The sequence below is a fragment of the Megalops cyprinoides genome, chromosome 4, assembly GCF_013368585.1.
Source record: "Megalops cyprinoides isolate fMegCyp1 chromosome 4, fMegCyp1.pri, whole genome shotgun sequence".
In the NCBI taxonomy this organism is placed as follows: Eukaryota; Metazoa; Chordata; class Actinopteri; order Elopiformes; family Megalopidae; genus Megalops; species Megalops cyprinoides.
Genome location: NC_050586.1, coordinates 21,857,096 through 21,872,091, shown reverse-complemented (window position 1 = coordinate 21,872,091; position 14,996 = coordinate 21,857,096). Strand labels below are relative to the sequence as shown.

The 14,996-nt window shown below is 42.7% G+C and overlaps 1 protein-coding gene across 1 annotated transcript; it reads right to left on the bottom strand.

The window, feature by feature from the left end:
* Nucleotides 1-482: 482 nt before the first annotated feature.
* tmem116 (transmembrane protein 116) lies at nucleotides 483-11,355 on the bottom strand. The gene is made up of 11 exons (XM_036527683.1): nucleotides 11,082-11,355; nucleotides 10,372-10,418; nucleotides 10,198-10,261; nucleotides 9,258-9,386; nucleotides 5,017-5,121; nucleotides 4,828-4,877; nucleotides 4,375-4,458; nucleotides 3,450-3,585; nucleotides 3,134-3,278; nucleotides 1,719-1,798; nucleotides 483-1,566 (listed from the first exon to the last, which is right to left on the bottom strand). The coding sequence occupies exons 1-11, from the start codon at nucleotides 11,145-11,147 to the stop codon at nucleotides 1,396-1,398; spliced, it is 1,077 nt and encodes a 358-aa protein (XP_036383576.1). The 5' UTR covers nucleotides 11,148-11,355; the 3' UTR covers nucleotides 483-1,395.
* Between the last annotated feature and the right edge of the window lie 3,641 nt (nucleotides 11,356-14,996).

Here is a 14,996-nt window from a genome sequence, read left to right as displayed (position 1 = left end):
CCGATAATACTTGTAAATATGGTGGCCTAATTTCATTCCACCCGGGGACATTGTGCAATATTTGTAAATGTAACTTGGGATAGATAAAATAACAGATAAAACATCAGTATGTATGTCAGGAGTGACATACAAAATTGCAAGTACCAACCAACTTCAATGTTGTCCTGGTATGTGTATTATGTCTACGAGGAGCTACATTCAGCTATTGCTCATATGTTCCGAAAAAAAGCTGTGGAATAAAACAGTGACTGAAATGAATACTTGCAGGGCCCTGTTCTCCTCATATCAACAAACATCCAGGATTATAGAAAAGTAAAATTAATATTAAGGAGGAGGAACATTCTGTCCATGTATTATGGTGCTTTGTCAAGGCCATCATCGCATTTAGCTATAAATATGCAGTGATCCACAAACAAGACATTGGAGACATTTTATTTTTTATACAGCAATTATGGAGAGATAAGTTTTAGAAAATAGGTCAAAGTGGCAGTCAATACAGAATGTTCAGCTGTGGTACAGGCTACAGTGCAGTCATGGTTTGATCCAGACAAAGAGCTGGTGTCACTTTTCATTTCACTATGATAACAAGGAGAGCTGACCCAGTTTTCTTTGTCAGCTCAAAGCCCAGTATGGAAGGACCATGGATCTAGGAGACATATTGTTCTGCTGATGTGCCCTGGCAGCAAGTGCAAGTTTACAGTACTACAAGCAAGCAGAGGTGCTCACAATAAGTGGGTTGCATTTCCTCTTTATGGTGAGGGTCAAACATCTGCATCACACCAAAACACTTTGTAAAAAGTCCCTTGTAATCACAGAATGAGGAAATCGTTTGTCTGAGTTCTGCTACTCTGCTACAGTCTAGTCTCCGTTCCTTAAACAAGGATCTATAAAAAGTACATTGGAATGGACCAGCCCACCATGAAAGGAGATCATTGTCAGTCTCTCATTTACAAGCATGCAATTCAGATAAATGTAAAAACTGTACATTTACAAAGTTCACATTTCGTGTGTGATTGAACTGCATCATACATCTGCTTGGCCTATATTTAAATATGGAATAAAGTCATCTGACTTTGCCAAAGCAAGCATATAAACGTTAGGCCTAGGGTTGCCAGGTGCAGTCTCAGATCCTGTTTCTGCATTGATTTTCCTCTCTCTGTATTTCCCCAGGCCCTTCTCTTTCTCTGCTCCAGTTGGTTATCTACAATGGTGCACAGTTTTCTTGTTGTTGCTGTGGTTCAGCCACTTGGGCTGCCTGGAAAAGAAGAGGCTCCGCCCTCCCAGTGGGGGTCGTCTTCTCAGTCCTCCCACAACCTGTGCGAGCAGTCTATCAGCCCAGCCGGCAGCAGAGTCCTTGCAGTCACGAGGCTGCGCATTGCAGCAGCATTTCTCGCGCTACGCGTTGCCTGTGGAGTGCATGGCCTCGTAGCCCCTCTTTTGCGCGCGCAGCAGCGGCGTCTGCGTGTTCACATCCCGCACAGCGCTTCTGTTCAGTGACCGGAAGTGCTGCTGCGTCCAGCCATACACCAAGCAGTTGAGCAGGCCTTGCGAGGCTGAGGTGAAGGCCTAAAAGGAGAGCGGAGCAGGGACACAGACAGAGTGAGAGTCAATACCATAGGCTCCCCCAGGGTGAGACTGAACTATGTTAAACAGCCACGCTCCCTCCATTAACTCACACACAAGTGCACACACGCACCACGCTTAGCTGAGAGATTTACCTGTGAAATGTAGAGAACTACTCCCACCCCTCCCTCCACTGTTTTTGGGCTGAAAAGGATCATGGAAGCGAGGATGATAGCTGGGTGGGGGAAAAGACACAAAACATACCGTTGGTTGCATAATCTAATAACACAAAAAAGGGAACTGTGAACACATTGGTGGATGTGAGAGAGTCTGAGAATGGGTGCATCACTTGGCTTCATGTCTAGGGGGTGCACTTGTGTGTCTGCCTCATGACACAATCAAAATAACCAGTGACCTCATGAGGGAGAGTTTGAGCGTACACCACAGACAACTTAATGTAACTTCAGAAGAAGCTGAAATCCAGGTCCCTATTTGATTATGACTATGTGCTCCCCCATAGACTATGTGCTCGTGAGCAAACATCTGAAAGATTATCAGACACTGTACTGCTACGTTATACAATACCACCTTATTTTCATTCATATAAAGTTACTCTGCAAGACAGCTATTAGAGAAACCCTCCCACCCTCACTATGACCTAAGATGTGAAGCCCTTCCTATCCCTTCACTAGCCTTGGAGCCCTGAGAACCTTCATCCTTATCCCATCCCTAGCATTGGTTGCAATTCTCACCCCACTGGACCCCCACAATGACTACAGAGTACTATAACTGCACACACCACCCTGGATGCCACTGGATCCAGACCCATAATCATTATATAGATTCAATATATAGATTGATCCACTAATACACTTAGTTATAACAGTTTCCACAGAGACCACTGCATGATAAACACCAGCCCAGTAGGAACGGGTCCTACACAATTAGCCTGGCTCAATCTAAGGTTTTTTCCTTATTCCCTCTGCTAAAGGGAGTTCCCTTGCTGCTGTCATGCTTGGTTTGCTCTGAGGTGACTCTAAAATCTCATCTAGTTTGAACTTTTACTGTTCTTTTAGTATTGTTTAAAACTTTAGCTCTTTACAGTTCTGTCTCTGAAACCCTGGCACAATTCCTGAATCTGTCCAATAATATGCTGCCTTGATCACTGATTAACTTTTCGACTGATTTTTTAAAAGGTATCCTCTGGCAAATCCTTGCAATAAAGCACCATATCTACTAAAATTTGATTGACTGATTACTTGCGCATGCATTGTGCACTGGTGAATTTTTGTTTATGTACAATACCCTACATTAACAAGATGCTGAATTTAATCAGCTAAAGACTTTTGCCAGGTTGAAAGGATGCAGACCTGAAGTGATTTCTAAACCAGCTGCTAATTGCTTTGAATCTTTACCACAGGTTATCCATTTGAGGCTCATAAAAGAACAGTCTTAACAAAAGCATGCACTACCAAATGGCTTGAGTCTGGTTGGAGGGCAGATAAAATATGCCTTGAAATGGTGGTGAGGACAGAGCAGATCGAGTGGCAGGGGTACAGGCTGGCAGTACCTGGGCCCCAGCAAAAGAAGAAGGCGGACGGGTACAGCAGCATGCGGCGCTCTAATACTCGCAGGGTCGCCCACTGCCGCCCGCCCAGGAAGCCACTGGAAGTGACACAGCGCTTGTAGAGGGAGCGGGCTTTTCCCATGAGCACCTGGGGAGAGAGGACAGGCACATATATCCCAATGAGCCAGTAAAACAGAGGGAACAGTGGGGCTCACAGAGAAAATGGAGCACTGGAACATGACTTGGCAAATATTAAAAGGGTACGTATTGGGCATGACGGGAAAAAGGCCAGAATTTTGATTTTAGCTGGGTTACTAACCACGATGCCCACAAAGGTGATGAGGAAGGTGGTCAGGAAGACAGCGATGCCGTAGACATGGATGATGGAGCAGGCAGTGGCGACCTCACTGTACACAGCGGTAGAGTACAGTGGCCCTGTGTGCATCAGGAGACACCTACACAGTGAGCAGAACCAGAGACATGATGTAAATAAGTGATATTCTTCAGCACCACAGCTCATACCTAGCTCCTCATGGACATACACAGGGGAGTTGTTGTTTTTGATAAAGATGTGAATGCCAATTCATAACCTACAGATTCAATGCAATGAATGTGTACGGCACTAATCACACATAACAAATTTGTATGCGTGAGTTTATTTTGTGATAACTTAAAATTATTTACAGACAAAACCTTATGGATAAACCCTGTGTTGATGGAGTAATTTAATGTCTCTGTCTCTCAAAAAGTATTTTGTTGTTGGCGGTGTCTGTGTTCTTCCAGGAAATGACTGTTGTTATGGACTTGAGCTGTGTTGTCTTGGAAATTGTCTGATTTGTTATGGAAAGTGTGTCATGCTCTAAACCAGTGGTGTCCACAGGGAATCCATGCCTGCTCTTTATTCCAACTAATGAGAGCCATCAGCTGACTGGAAACTTAGATGCCCTGTTGTTGTGCTGTAATAGTGAAACAGCTACAGGTTGAAACCTACTTATAACCACAGTGAACCTGTATGTTCAGAGCCAGGAGTGGACACTGATGCTGTAAACAGTGCATGTTATTGTACACAGTAATGGAGTTGTTACGGACAGTGTCTATGTTGTTATACAGTAGTCAATGCCACAGTTGTAATGCACAATGATTGTGTTGCAACAGAGTGTTTTTAAACACCATGCTTATGTTGATAATATCTATGCTGTTAAGCTATTAGACATCAGTAGGGGTAACAGCAGGGAGGAACGTACTTGTAGGGCTGGCTGAAGTTGCTGAAACACTGGTCCAAGTTCCCCACTGCAAAGACTGGCACCATTAGCAGCACTGGAAGCACACTGAAAGCACAGGGTAAAGGAGACATTGGTCACACAGACCGGGAACTAAAAGCACCATCACATCATACACAAAAGAGGGCCAATGCTGAATGATGGAGATAATATATTTAAGGAATTATAGTCATTCCCATACCATCTGTCTGTTACAATCAAACTATCATCCATTCATTTATTCATTTGTTTCAGCCTAAACATCACTTTTGTTTTTCCATATTTATATACAGATTTAGTTTTTTATATAATAGTATGTATAATATTATTATATTACATTTGTATAACATAATGTATAAGGTATTACAACAGTTTTTCAGCTTCTGTGGGAGGTTCATGGGGAGGATGGAGCAACACAAAGAGAGTGCTTCTCCTTACCATGATAGGACTGTGGCAATCTTGCCGAACGAGCTGGCTCTCCTGGGGAACTGAAACAGATGGGAATTTAACCACATTAACCTGAAAGATCACTCTGACATCAAAAGAGTGAGAAGTAACGGCTTCCTATTTGCTTTGATTTCATTACCGCCAATGAAGTAATATCAGAGGCTGTGATCTTATGCCTACCTGAACAGGGTAGCCACTGAGTCTACTGTGGTACTTCTCCTTCAGTCCTGTGTAGAGCACCCACACATAGTTCAGAGTGTAGAAAAAGGACGACATGTAGAATACCTGTGAAAACACAGGAGAAGACAGACTTAATTATGAACGAAGACAGTAGACTGAGCAAGATGGTCAATTGAACTTGTAGGGCTTCCTCTTCCACTCTCAGCACAAGAAATCTGAAGTAAAGGGAGACTTTTGCATATGGGCAGAGAGACAAAGCTAACCAACATTCAAGAACGAAAATAAACTGGGGTAACAGAACAATGTGAGAGCTGCAATTCTGGACATTCTGGTGCCAGCTTTTTGTGTCTGCACACCCAAACAAGCGCTGCTTGTGAAGAACTCTCTTCCTTTGCATGGTGAGGCTGCCTGGCAGCACCCTCAACACCAGGGAGACATCAATGCTATGCTGGAAAGCCAGAGCTCTGAAAGGTGTTGCCAACTCATGCATTGTTTACCTGGCAGGTACAACCAAACTGTAAAATCTCCAATCACAAACAAGCTTTTCAAACATGTACCAGGAGGTGAGATGACACAACATTTCCTCAATGTTGGGGATGCACGAGTGAGGGTGTACAGTGTTAGCCAAGCACTGAAAGTTGAGCTGAAAACAACAGCAACTCCCAAACAACCAGTACCTAAAAGATGGAATATGCGTGATAACATTTCTGTAAATTAACTTACAGTGAAGTGGCAGCAGCATGGCACTCAGTGGTAGTGTGAATTCAGCAGCCTGTTATAGCTGGACATGGAAGGGCATACACTGTGGGACAATGTGACACACCTTTTCCAGTGTTTTTTCCGATATCCCTGCTGCACATACCAAGAACCACAACTGTGGGGACCGAGCAGTCATATTCGTGCTAGGAGATGGGTCCGCCTTTTCCTCTCATGCTACTGCCCCTCCAGGGAGCTGCCCCTGGAAAGGGATATCCTGTAAGGCCCAGTGCCTCTGAGATGTGCTGTGGGCTTTGCAGGGCCACCACCCAGGCACCACACCATGCAATCTCCTGCCAGGATAGTCAGGGATGCCATCCGCTGATAGCTCAGTCACTTCAACATAAACAACGATGGTCTCTTTCTCTTCTTTTATGTTTCCTTAGCTTCTTCTGGAATGTTATTTCTCTCACCCTTTGTACCTTTTTTGTTCCTACCCATCTATAACTCCTTGTCCACTTTCCTTATCCTACAAGAGATCAGTTGTTCCAAAAGGACCATCAGAGCCAAAATTTCACGTTATGTAATTGTCAAAAAGTGACGTGCATTTTATGTGATATGCTTTTTAAACATGAAAAGAAGTTATTTATGTCTTTTGCACATATAGTTCAACATATTTTTTTTTAGGAATCACTTACTCAAAAGGGCATTTGAAACAAAATTCCCCCCATGTTCCTCAGTTTCTGTGACAACAGCACACTGACTAACACAAACCTGCATTCTTATTTTGAGATCTCTCTTCTCAGCACTAAATGATACCTTTGCTTTGAATGCTAACAATAACCTGCAGGTCAAACTCCATTCTCAGTCAAAAGCCAAATATGTTCAGCACTGTAGACACTAAAAACAGACAGAGAGGAAACTGTAGCCCACACACATACATTTTCATTTTCTGGTTTCTTATGAAAACTGCGTTAAGTGGGATCACACTTTAGTCACTTGGTATTTGATGTCCCACTTGTTCCATGCCTCAGTGAGTTCAGTTACGACACCTTTTTCAGACACTGCTTTCATTTTGTCACAATGAAACCAAAATATTATTCAGCAACATATGATGTGGGCAAGAGCCAGTTTGGGGGGGGCTGATTTAGGTGTAAATGTAAAATCTCATTGGTCTATCTGAGAGGTTCCTAAACCTAAAGACATTTTAGGGAAAGTCAAAACTATGTTCTATGTCTAATCACAGAAGTATAAGATTTAAACCTATACCATCAGGGAGTTCCATTATGTGTCACCAATTTCTTTTGAGTGTGTGATTGGTTTAGTAAGCTATCCCTTACAAGGGCTCCGTTAGCCTGCTAACAGAAAAAAAGCCATAGTCTGTCCACTTAATTGCAATAACTGTCTGTTTGTCATCTCTGCCGCCTTTCAGTGACTGGATCCCCTGTGGGACTCCACATCACAAAGCACTGCTGTGTTGGCAGCGCTGCATGCAGGTGCACCGGACAAGCCGGACAGACTGGAATCGCAGAGGATCCACGTGTTACGCACATGCACCCATCGTCACAAACACCGGTTTGACATCTGTGGTGCCTGAGAAAGCCGGTGTCAAATACTGCAGCTCTGCCACTTCACCATTACGCTGACAGTTCCTGACAGAATGTCCCCTTTTGCTGTCTGCACAGGGACACACTCTAGGCAGAGCTATGGTGCGGAAAAATATTCTATGAGGAAATCAGATACAAAAGTCAAATTTTAGAATAAAGTGATATAATCTACTGTACTGCTGTCTGCCTTTCTGAATGCTGTTCAACTGAATTTTGCTTAAAGGTCACATTAAGGACATTACACAAAAAATAAAGCAATAAATAATAAATACCTTACAGTTATTTAATGTGTACCTGACTGAAATCCAAAATAGCTTTATATTTCCTGGAAAAAGTCAGAAAGCACATCATAATGTGCATGGCTGGATGTGCCAAGCACACTCAAAGACAATAGCTCATAAAAGATTGACTAAAGTGCTTGGCACACTGAACCAAGTGCTGTTTCTGGGTTTTCTTTTCTTACAGAGCTTCTCTAGCTACCTTTCAAGGGAAGGTACAACATTTGTAGAAATGTAAAGCAGGGTCACCTGACAATGAATGAATCAGCAATCAATTGCAGACACTCATGTGCACAGGACTTGTATATCTCCTCCTTTTCAATCTGACTGTGTGATGGATGCCCCTCTGTCTGTTCTGCTAGTGAAGGTGTTAACAGGCTGGTAAAGCCAATCATGGCGCTGGAGCATTCCACCAGCCATGTATATATATAATTAACTTTTCACTCACTGTTTTCTTTCCCATCAATGGGCCGCCCCTACCAATTTGGCACCAAGCTCCTGCCCAATGTCCACTCTCCTTCCCACTCTACTCATGCCTCTGTGGGTATCTTGGGTGATCCTCATGCTTCAGTCACCACATGTCCCAGTCTAACCCCCCTTGCCCACAGATGGGTTGCTATAGGGACGGGATGCCTCCAGCGCTCCCATCTCCCGGGCTGAAGAGACTGGAATTAAGTCAGCTATGTGGGCCACTCACTTTCATCCAAAAGATACATCGCTCAAAAGTAGAGGGGACAGAATGGCCCAGATTTGCTGCTCCACTTCATTTTGACCTACTTCTCAAGGGGGAGACTCCACTTTGGTGGTGAATGATGGGGAACTGCTCTGCTTGAAAATTACAGATGCTTGGTGGGAATAGTTGTTTGTGTTTGTTCCAGAGGAAAACTAATTTTGACTGGGATTTTCCCTGAACTCAACAGGCATGTGGAGCTCTTTTTGTAGCACAGGCTTTTATACCACAATCTCCTTACTTAGGTGAAGTTGACTCGACATACTCTGCGGCAAAATGGCCACTCCTGCTGCATCTCTGGCACAGCACACAAGCACAAAAGCTTATGTACCGTCCATGAAGACGCACATCGCAAAGAACGGAATGTCAACACTGGGATGGGAACCACATTAAACTGCACAATTTCAACCCTGAGGCTGCATTCCGCAAACTCAGTGAATCTGGAATCAATCTGTGTCTATCAAAAGCAGATGTAACCGCGGCCAAGAGCGTGCACCAACTAGTAAGAACTGGGGACTAAGCTGGGAATGCTTCTCAAAATCAGCTCGTAACTCAGGCAAGGATTCTGTTCACTCCTTGGGAAACAAGCTAAGGGTGTGGGAGTCTGATCCTCCCTGAATTAAAACATTTGATATATACTGTGACATTAAATATTGATTTAAAATGCATATTGAAAGAATCCTGTTTCTTGTAGTGGTTTTATCAATGAGAGGTGTCTATAACAACATCCTAACGTAACAATAAATTAAAAAACAGGGTAATATGAATTCATCATGCACAGTTTTAGAAGTGTCAATGGATCTTTGCCTTCCTTTTGATATTTCAGTCAACTGACAGCCCAGTGGCCAAACATACATCACAGCTACCTCACGCTGGCTATGGAGTACACGGTGTAATGGCCACCTGTGGCCTAAGTGAGAAGCTACAGACCTGTTCGACAGTGTGCAGGTTGTAGCAGGTGGCGTGGCTCTCACAGGCGTGGGTGAACAGGACAGCCCCTACCAGCCAGCTCAAACCCAGCAGGAGGTCTGTCACACTCAGGAAGAACAGCGGTCGAACCTGGAGGTGACGTGAGAGGTTCCATTTCCATGACATGAATGATGAGGTTGAGGCAATCTTGCAAAAGCAATGACACTTATCCTCTGCATCATGGGATTCAAATCCATTTCTTCTGTATGGTATGGTAGTAATTTTATTTATATGTCTATTTATATTTTATATGTCTATTTATATTACAATTTTACTTATATGTCTATTATATTTATATGAAATATCATGACTTTTTATTGACGTTTTGTCACTTGCCAGTTTTAACAATTGTTATATGGCACATTCTTGCAAACACGGAAATAGTGCTTTAACAATTACATAATCTTGTGGTAATGCAGGTAGAGATTTTTTCAGAGTTTTTTCAGGCATAGTCAGTAGATGATCTCCAGTTTGTGGGGTCCAGGTAGAATTGTTCATAATAATAGTCTTATAGATGTTAAGCAGTCCACTTGACATTAATACACAAATGTGAAGCAGACTATAACTGGATGGAGTAAGTTCATTAAGTTTATTAATACTGAGAATAAGTACTTTATTAAAATGGAATTCATACATCACATGGTAATAGAAAAACAGAAAGAAATTAAAAGGTATACAGTCTTAAAATGTATTTTTAGTTTTGAAACACTGACTTTCAGACCAGATATGTAGAAATGAAAATGAACATGATCTGCATTGCAGAGCCCGGAGGTGACACGTGCCACTCGACCCGATAGGTTTCAGTCAACAAAGGAAACATACTTCCCGTTTGATTGCTCGATCTGGGAATGAAATCAAATGAACGGCATAATCACACTAAGGAAACGTTTCTTCTACCTACCTCAGAGGTTCTTATCAGATTCTGGAAAGTTGCATACACAATTATGGATCCCGAGCCCAGTATGCTGCAAATCAATAAAAGCCAAAAAAAAAAACCATATAAATAAACCGATGACAATAATGTTCGCTATCCAATATAAAAAATATTAGGAGCAATTTTCTGTATTGTGCTCACCTTAGAACTGCCATGATTAACTGAATCCATCTCACCGCAGAATACACCTTTACAAATGGAGGGGGAGAGAGAGATTTTAGGAGTTTCTCTTAAACATTACCAGTATTTCAACCCTGCCAATTTAAAGCAAGGATAAAAAACAGCAGTTATAAACAAGTCAAACTCTAAACACTGCACTTGAGCTCCATCAATTTTATTGCTTTATGACGAATAGGTGACCTACTTTTTCTAATGGGCATAATATTTACTTAAGAAACAATCAAGCAGCCCCGTGGACTGAGGATACTGAATAATATTGCATGCTTTTGGGTGACGCTGACAGTTTCCTTCCTTTCCTCCTTTCCCTAACTATCATGCAGTAAAACTGTAAGTGTCGAAACACGTTGCGACCTTCTTTGCTTTGTTTGTAACTAAAAGCATGAGATGCGCTGTAAATTACAGAAGCGGGAAAAGTTCCTTTTACTATATGCCTGATAGAATGCATTACTCTGGAACACATTTATCAGTACCACGGAAGGTCTCTTCAACCCCCTCTCTGCCCCACTGGAAAAATTATGTAATAACAAAATTCCTACAAGTTGCTTAATTTACTGGTTATACTACGGTACTTCTTTTTGGCATAAACGTAAAATATTTAATTCACATATTAAGTTAAATTTTGCTGTTCACTAAACTTTAACATTATAGTTTCATCTTCTTCAGATACTTACATTAGTCCAATCTTCGTACGGCGAAGTCGTATTTTGCTCAGTATTGTTTGAGAGCATGGCTTGCATGGTTGAGGTTAAGATGCAACCTGTACTTAGGAGAAACTGGTTTTGCTTGATAGCTTATGTAATCATTAATCAAACCAAGAAACTGAGCAACGCTTTCTTTTTTCTCTGAAGAAGTTTGTATGTTAAAAATAAGATGAAATGCCGTTTGATTTCAACGTGCAGTTAATATCCCCGGAGAACGTGTTGATGCTGGCACTTCCATGCGTTGTCTAGTCGGACGCAATGTGATACAAGAACGAATTCCACCTCAGTTTTCAAGCAGGCGTTCCTCTCGTTCAGGACACTTACCCCGCCCACACGTCGCCAGTCGACACAAACACATAGAAACGTGGTTGCTGTTTAAACTAGGGGATTTTCCTCGAAGTAGTCACAAGGTGGATGTTGGATGTTATCAGATTCTGGAAAGTTGCACACAATTATGGATCCCCAACCCAGTCAACAGGTTTTCGGGTGGATCCCCAACCCAGTCAACAGGTTTTCGGGTGGATCCCCAACCCAGTCAACAGGTTTGCGGGGTATCACAGACAACAGCCCATAAGCAGTTTAAGAGGTTCGGCTAGTCTTTATTCCAGGCGGAATTACAACATTCATGACAGATCTCTGTATTTCTGAATAATAAGTACCGTGCTTGGTATTTCGTGCAGCAATGCTATATTGCTTGACTTTCCTCTACAGTAAAAATTTAATCAAAATTTTGCAACCCAGCATGCTTCAAACCTTTCCTCTATTCCTATACTACACAGCTATGTTCAGTTCTCTCTTTCTCCCCTGAGTCTATTCACTTTTTTAATGTTTCTGTCCTTGGTTTTTCCCTGATGCAGTATCTGATGAAGAAAGAAAAAAATCTGCACAGATTGTTTTTATGACACATCCAATGGTGACCACAATAGCTTTCATTTGAGATATTGTAACCATAATCACCAATGCTCTTTCTCTAAAAAACTTTGGCTTTGTACAACCACACAATGACAGGCATTGCTCTCCATTGTGGAAGAATGAGTCAGGGCTCTCCAGAGTTACACAATCTGGGGTGAAGCTGTGAAGATGGCAGGTTAGTTATCGCACTGTTATAAGACCCAGCTGCAGACCCCGCTTGCAGACCCAGGCACCTTGAAGGACCTCTTTATCTGAGATGCATTCCCCGGAGGGGGACACGACTGATGCCCTGGCTGGTTGTTATGCAGAGGCGGAGACTGCTGGTAGCACAGCCATCCATTTCCCAGAAATGAGACCTGGTCCCTCCTCGGTATACCCATTACACGTGATGGGGAGTGCCGTCATCTTTCACAGGAAATTGTTCCTACAGCCATTGGACTCTAGCCTAGTCCTTGCCCAGTAATAAAACACAGATGAGGAAATAAATAAACCTGACCCACATTTGAAACCATTATGAATCCAGAAGCACATTCATAAATGTCTTTTCACCTTATGGAAAGAAATCCCCCAAAACAAAATACGCAAAAAGGGGAAAATGAAATAATTCACTACTGTGTTGAACGCAACTTTGCAAACTAGAGGATAAGTAAGGTCAGAAGTGTTACCATACGCAACAACAGTGGTAACAAGTTACCTGTGTAACTGATCCCCTTTCAAGCTGAGAAGGGACATCAGGTGGTTTGCAGAGGCTGACTACATAACAACACATTCTATAATTCTCATTGGGTGTTATCTTATAATAAACAGAATCTGAGTACCCTGCTTGCACAGAAGAGGATTCAGTCTCTGAGTGTCAAGAGCATCCGGAGCACGGCTCTTGGTGACAGTCATGTGGGTTCAAAGCCTTTCAGGAAAGAGAAAGCGACTATGCCAGCTGACATTTCAAAGTTCAATTCACCTCTTTCCTCACCCCAGCAATGGGTTCATCAACAGAGCGGCACTTTGCTGGCAGAGCCTCAATCGACACCCATTGCCTGCGGGAAGAACACTAGCGCTTATGTCAAGTCACTGAGCACATGAAATTCCTCGTGTCAAAGCTTCACAATGGATCCCGGTGCAAAACCCAAAAACCGACGCAGTTACATGCGAGCTGGGGGTGAGTGCGTCTTCCAGTAAAAAGGGGCCGAACAGGCACTGACACAGCAGTAGGTTGGGGCTCTCCCCGCTTAGCCTATGAGAGATGTCCCCACCCCCAACTACTGCCCAGACTCGTTACATTTGAAATGCCTTTGGACAATGGAGCAAGGCCACGCACACTGTCCACCCCGCAGAGCCAGGCCTCCAATACAGTACAGCAGTGTGACCTGAGTGGCCTGCTGTAGCTTCATGGCTCTGTTACGTCAATAGAGAGGACACACAGGGGGTGGCATGGCTCAGTGCGTTCTCCATGAAAGGATGAAGTGAACAGAGCAGTGCTGTGGATAGCATGAACTAAGACCAGAATGTGAGTTCCTGTCATTACACCATGAGGTTTGCCACATAGACCCAATGAGTCTTTGAATCGTTTCACTCTAACACAATATTGCATTGATTTAAGGTTGCCCGTTTTAAAATGATTCTACTTCTGTGGTGCTGTTAATGCAGGTATACAGTTTATCTGTGTGATTTGCCTGGTAAATGATGGAAAAGGGGTAAATGGTGTTTTTGGCTTATGTTGCACTCTACCTCACTTGTAAGTCGCTTTGGATAAAAGCATGTGCCAAATGAATAAATGTAAATGTAAATGCAAATCTATGTAATAATAAGCTTAGCACATATTGTGCACTTGCTAAAGTGTGTTGGCAGGGCCACATTGTTCTCACAGCCTGTTATCAATTAAGTTAAAACTAATCTGAGGTCAATGTGTCAAACTGGAAGAGGTAGGACAGGGTCAGTGGTATTGGTGGTGAGTACAAAGTGTTAGTGTCTCCTCCTGCCTTAACATCCCCCTACCACATACTCCCAAAGACATCCCACCACAGCAAACAGGGCCTTTATCAGAGAAACGGCATTCAAAGTAATGTGCCGTCACCATTCACACTGCACAATCTAGCAGTCACTCCATTTCTTGACAGTGTCTGTGAGTAACAGCGTAAATCTAGAGGGACACAGAGGTAAGATAATGTCGAACAGTTAGCTCCTGTTCTATCTGCACATGGTGACAATGCTGTTCTGGAAACTGTAATTAGCGCACTGACAAGTAAGCCCGTGCACACAGCATGCTTACTGCCAATGTGAACATTCCCTTAATACTGATACCGCTGCACTGAGCCAACTTCTTTTAACATAATTACCTTTTATCATTTTCACAAATATAAAACTTCATAATTCCTCATAATTAAGGACTTGACATTCTGTGTACTTGATGCTCTTCTTACCTTACACACCCTATTTTAGGGCATTTTCTTAATAAAGAGTGGGAGACAAGGCTATTCAGCTGCGGCGTGCAGTCTAAAAACAACATAGCCACCAGCGGACAACTCTTTAACTTTATAATGAATGGCTGGGACAGAAACTGAGGGGTTCACCGATTACACTCTGAGAAACTACAGGTGCCCCATTCAGTCATGCAAGGGTCAATATGCTCACAAATTTGCATGCCACACAATACACTTAGGTTGTGGCAAAAAACCAACAAAATACTACCATTAACACATAAAAAATGAAACGTCAGCACTTTTTTCCAAAGGGCTTTATTAAAAAAAAAAAAAAAACTCCTTTCAACATTCCAGTGTTTTGTTTAGTTCCTTTTTACCGTTTTTAACAAAAGAAAAAAAAACAACAAAAAAATAGGGTTACTCAGACCAGATGACAAACATCACATAGATTGTCAACCATTTTTTCAGTGTCATTCAAAGAGATCCTTGTTTTGCTGCGTTCAGTCCGGCTGTCTGCCCTGCCCACAGAGTTGGCTGGGATTCCCCCCCCCCCCCC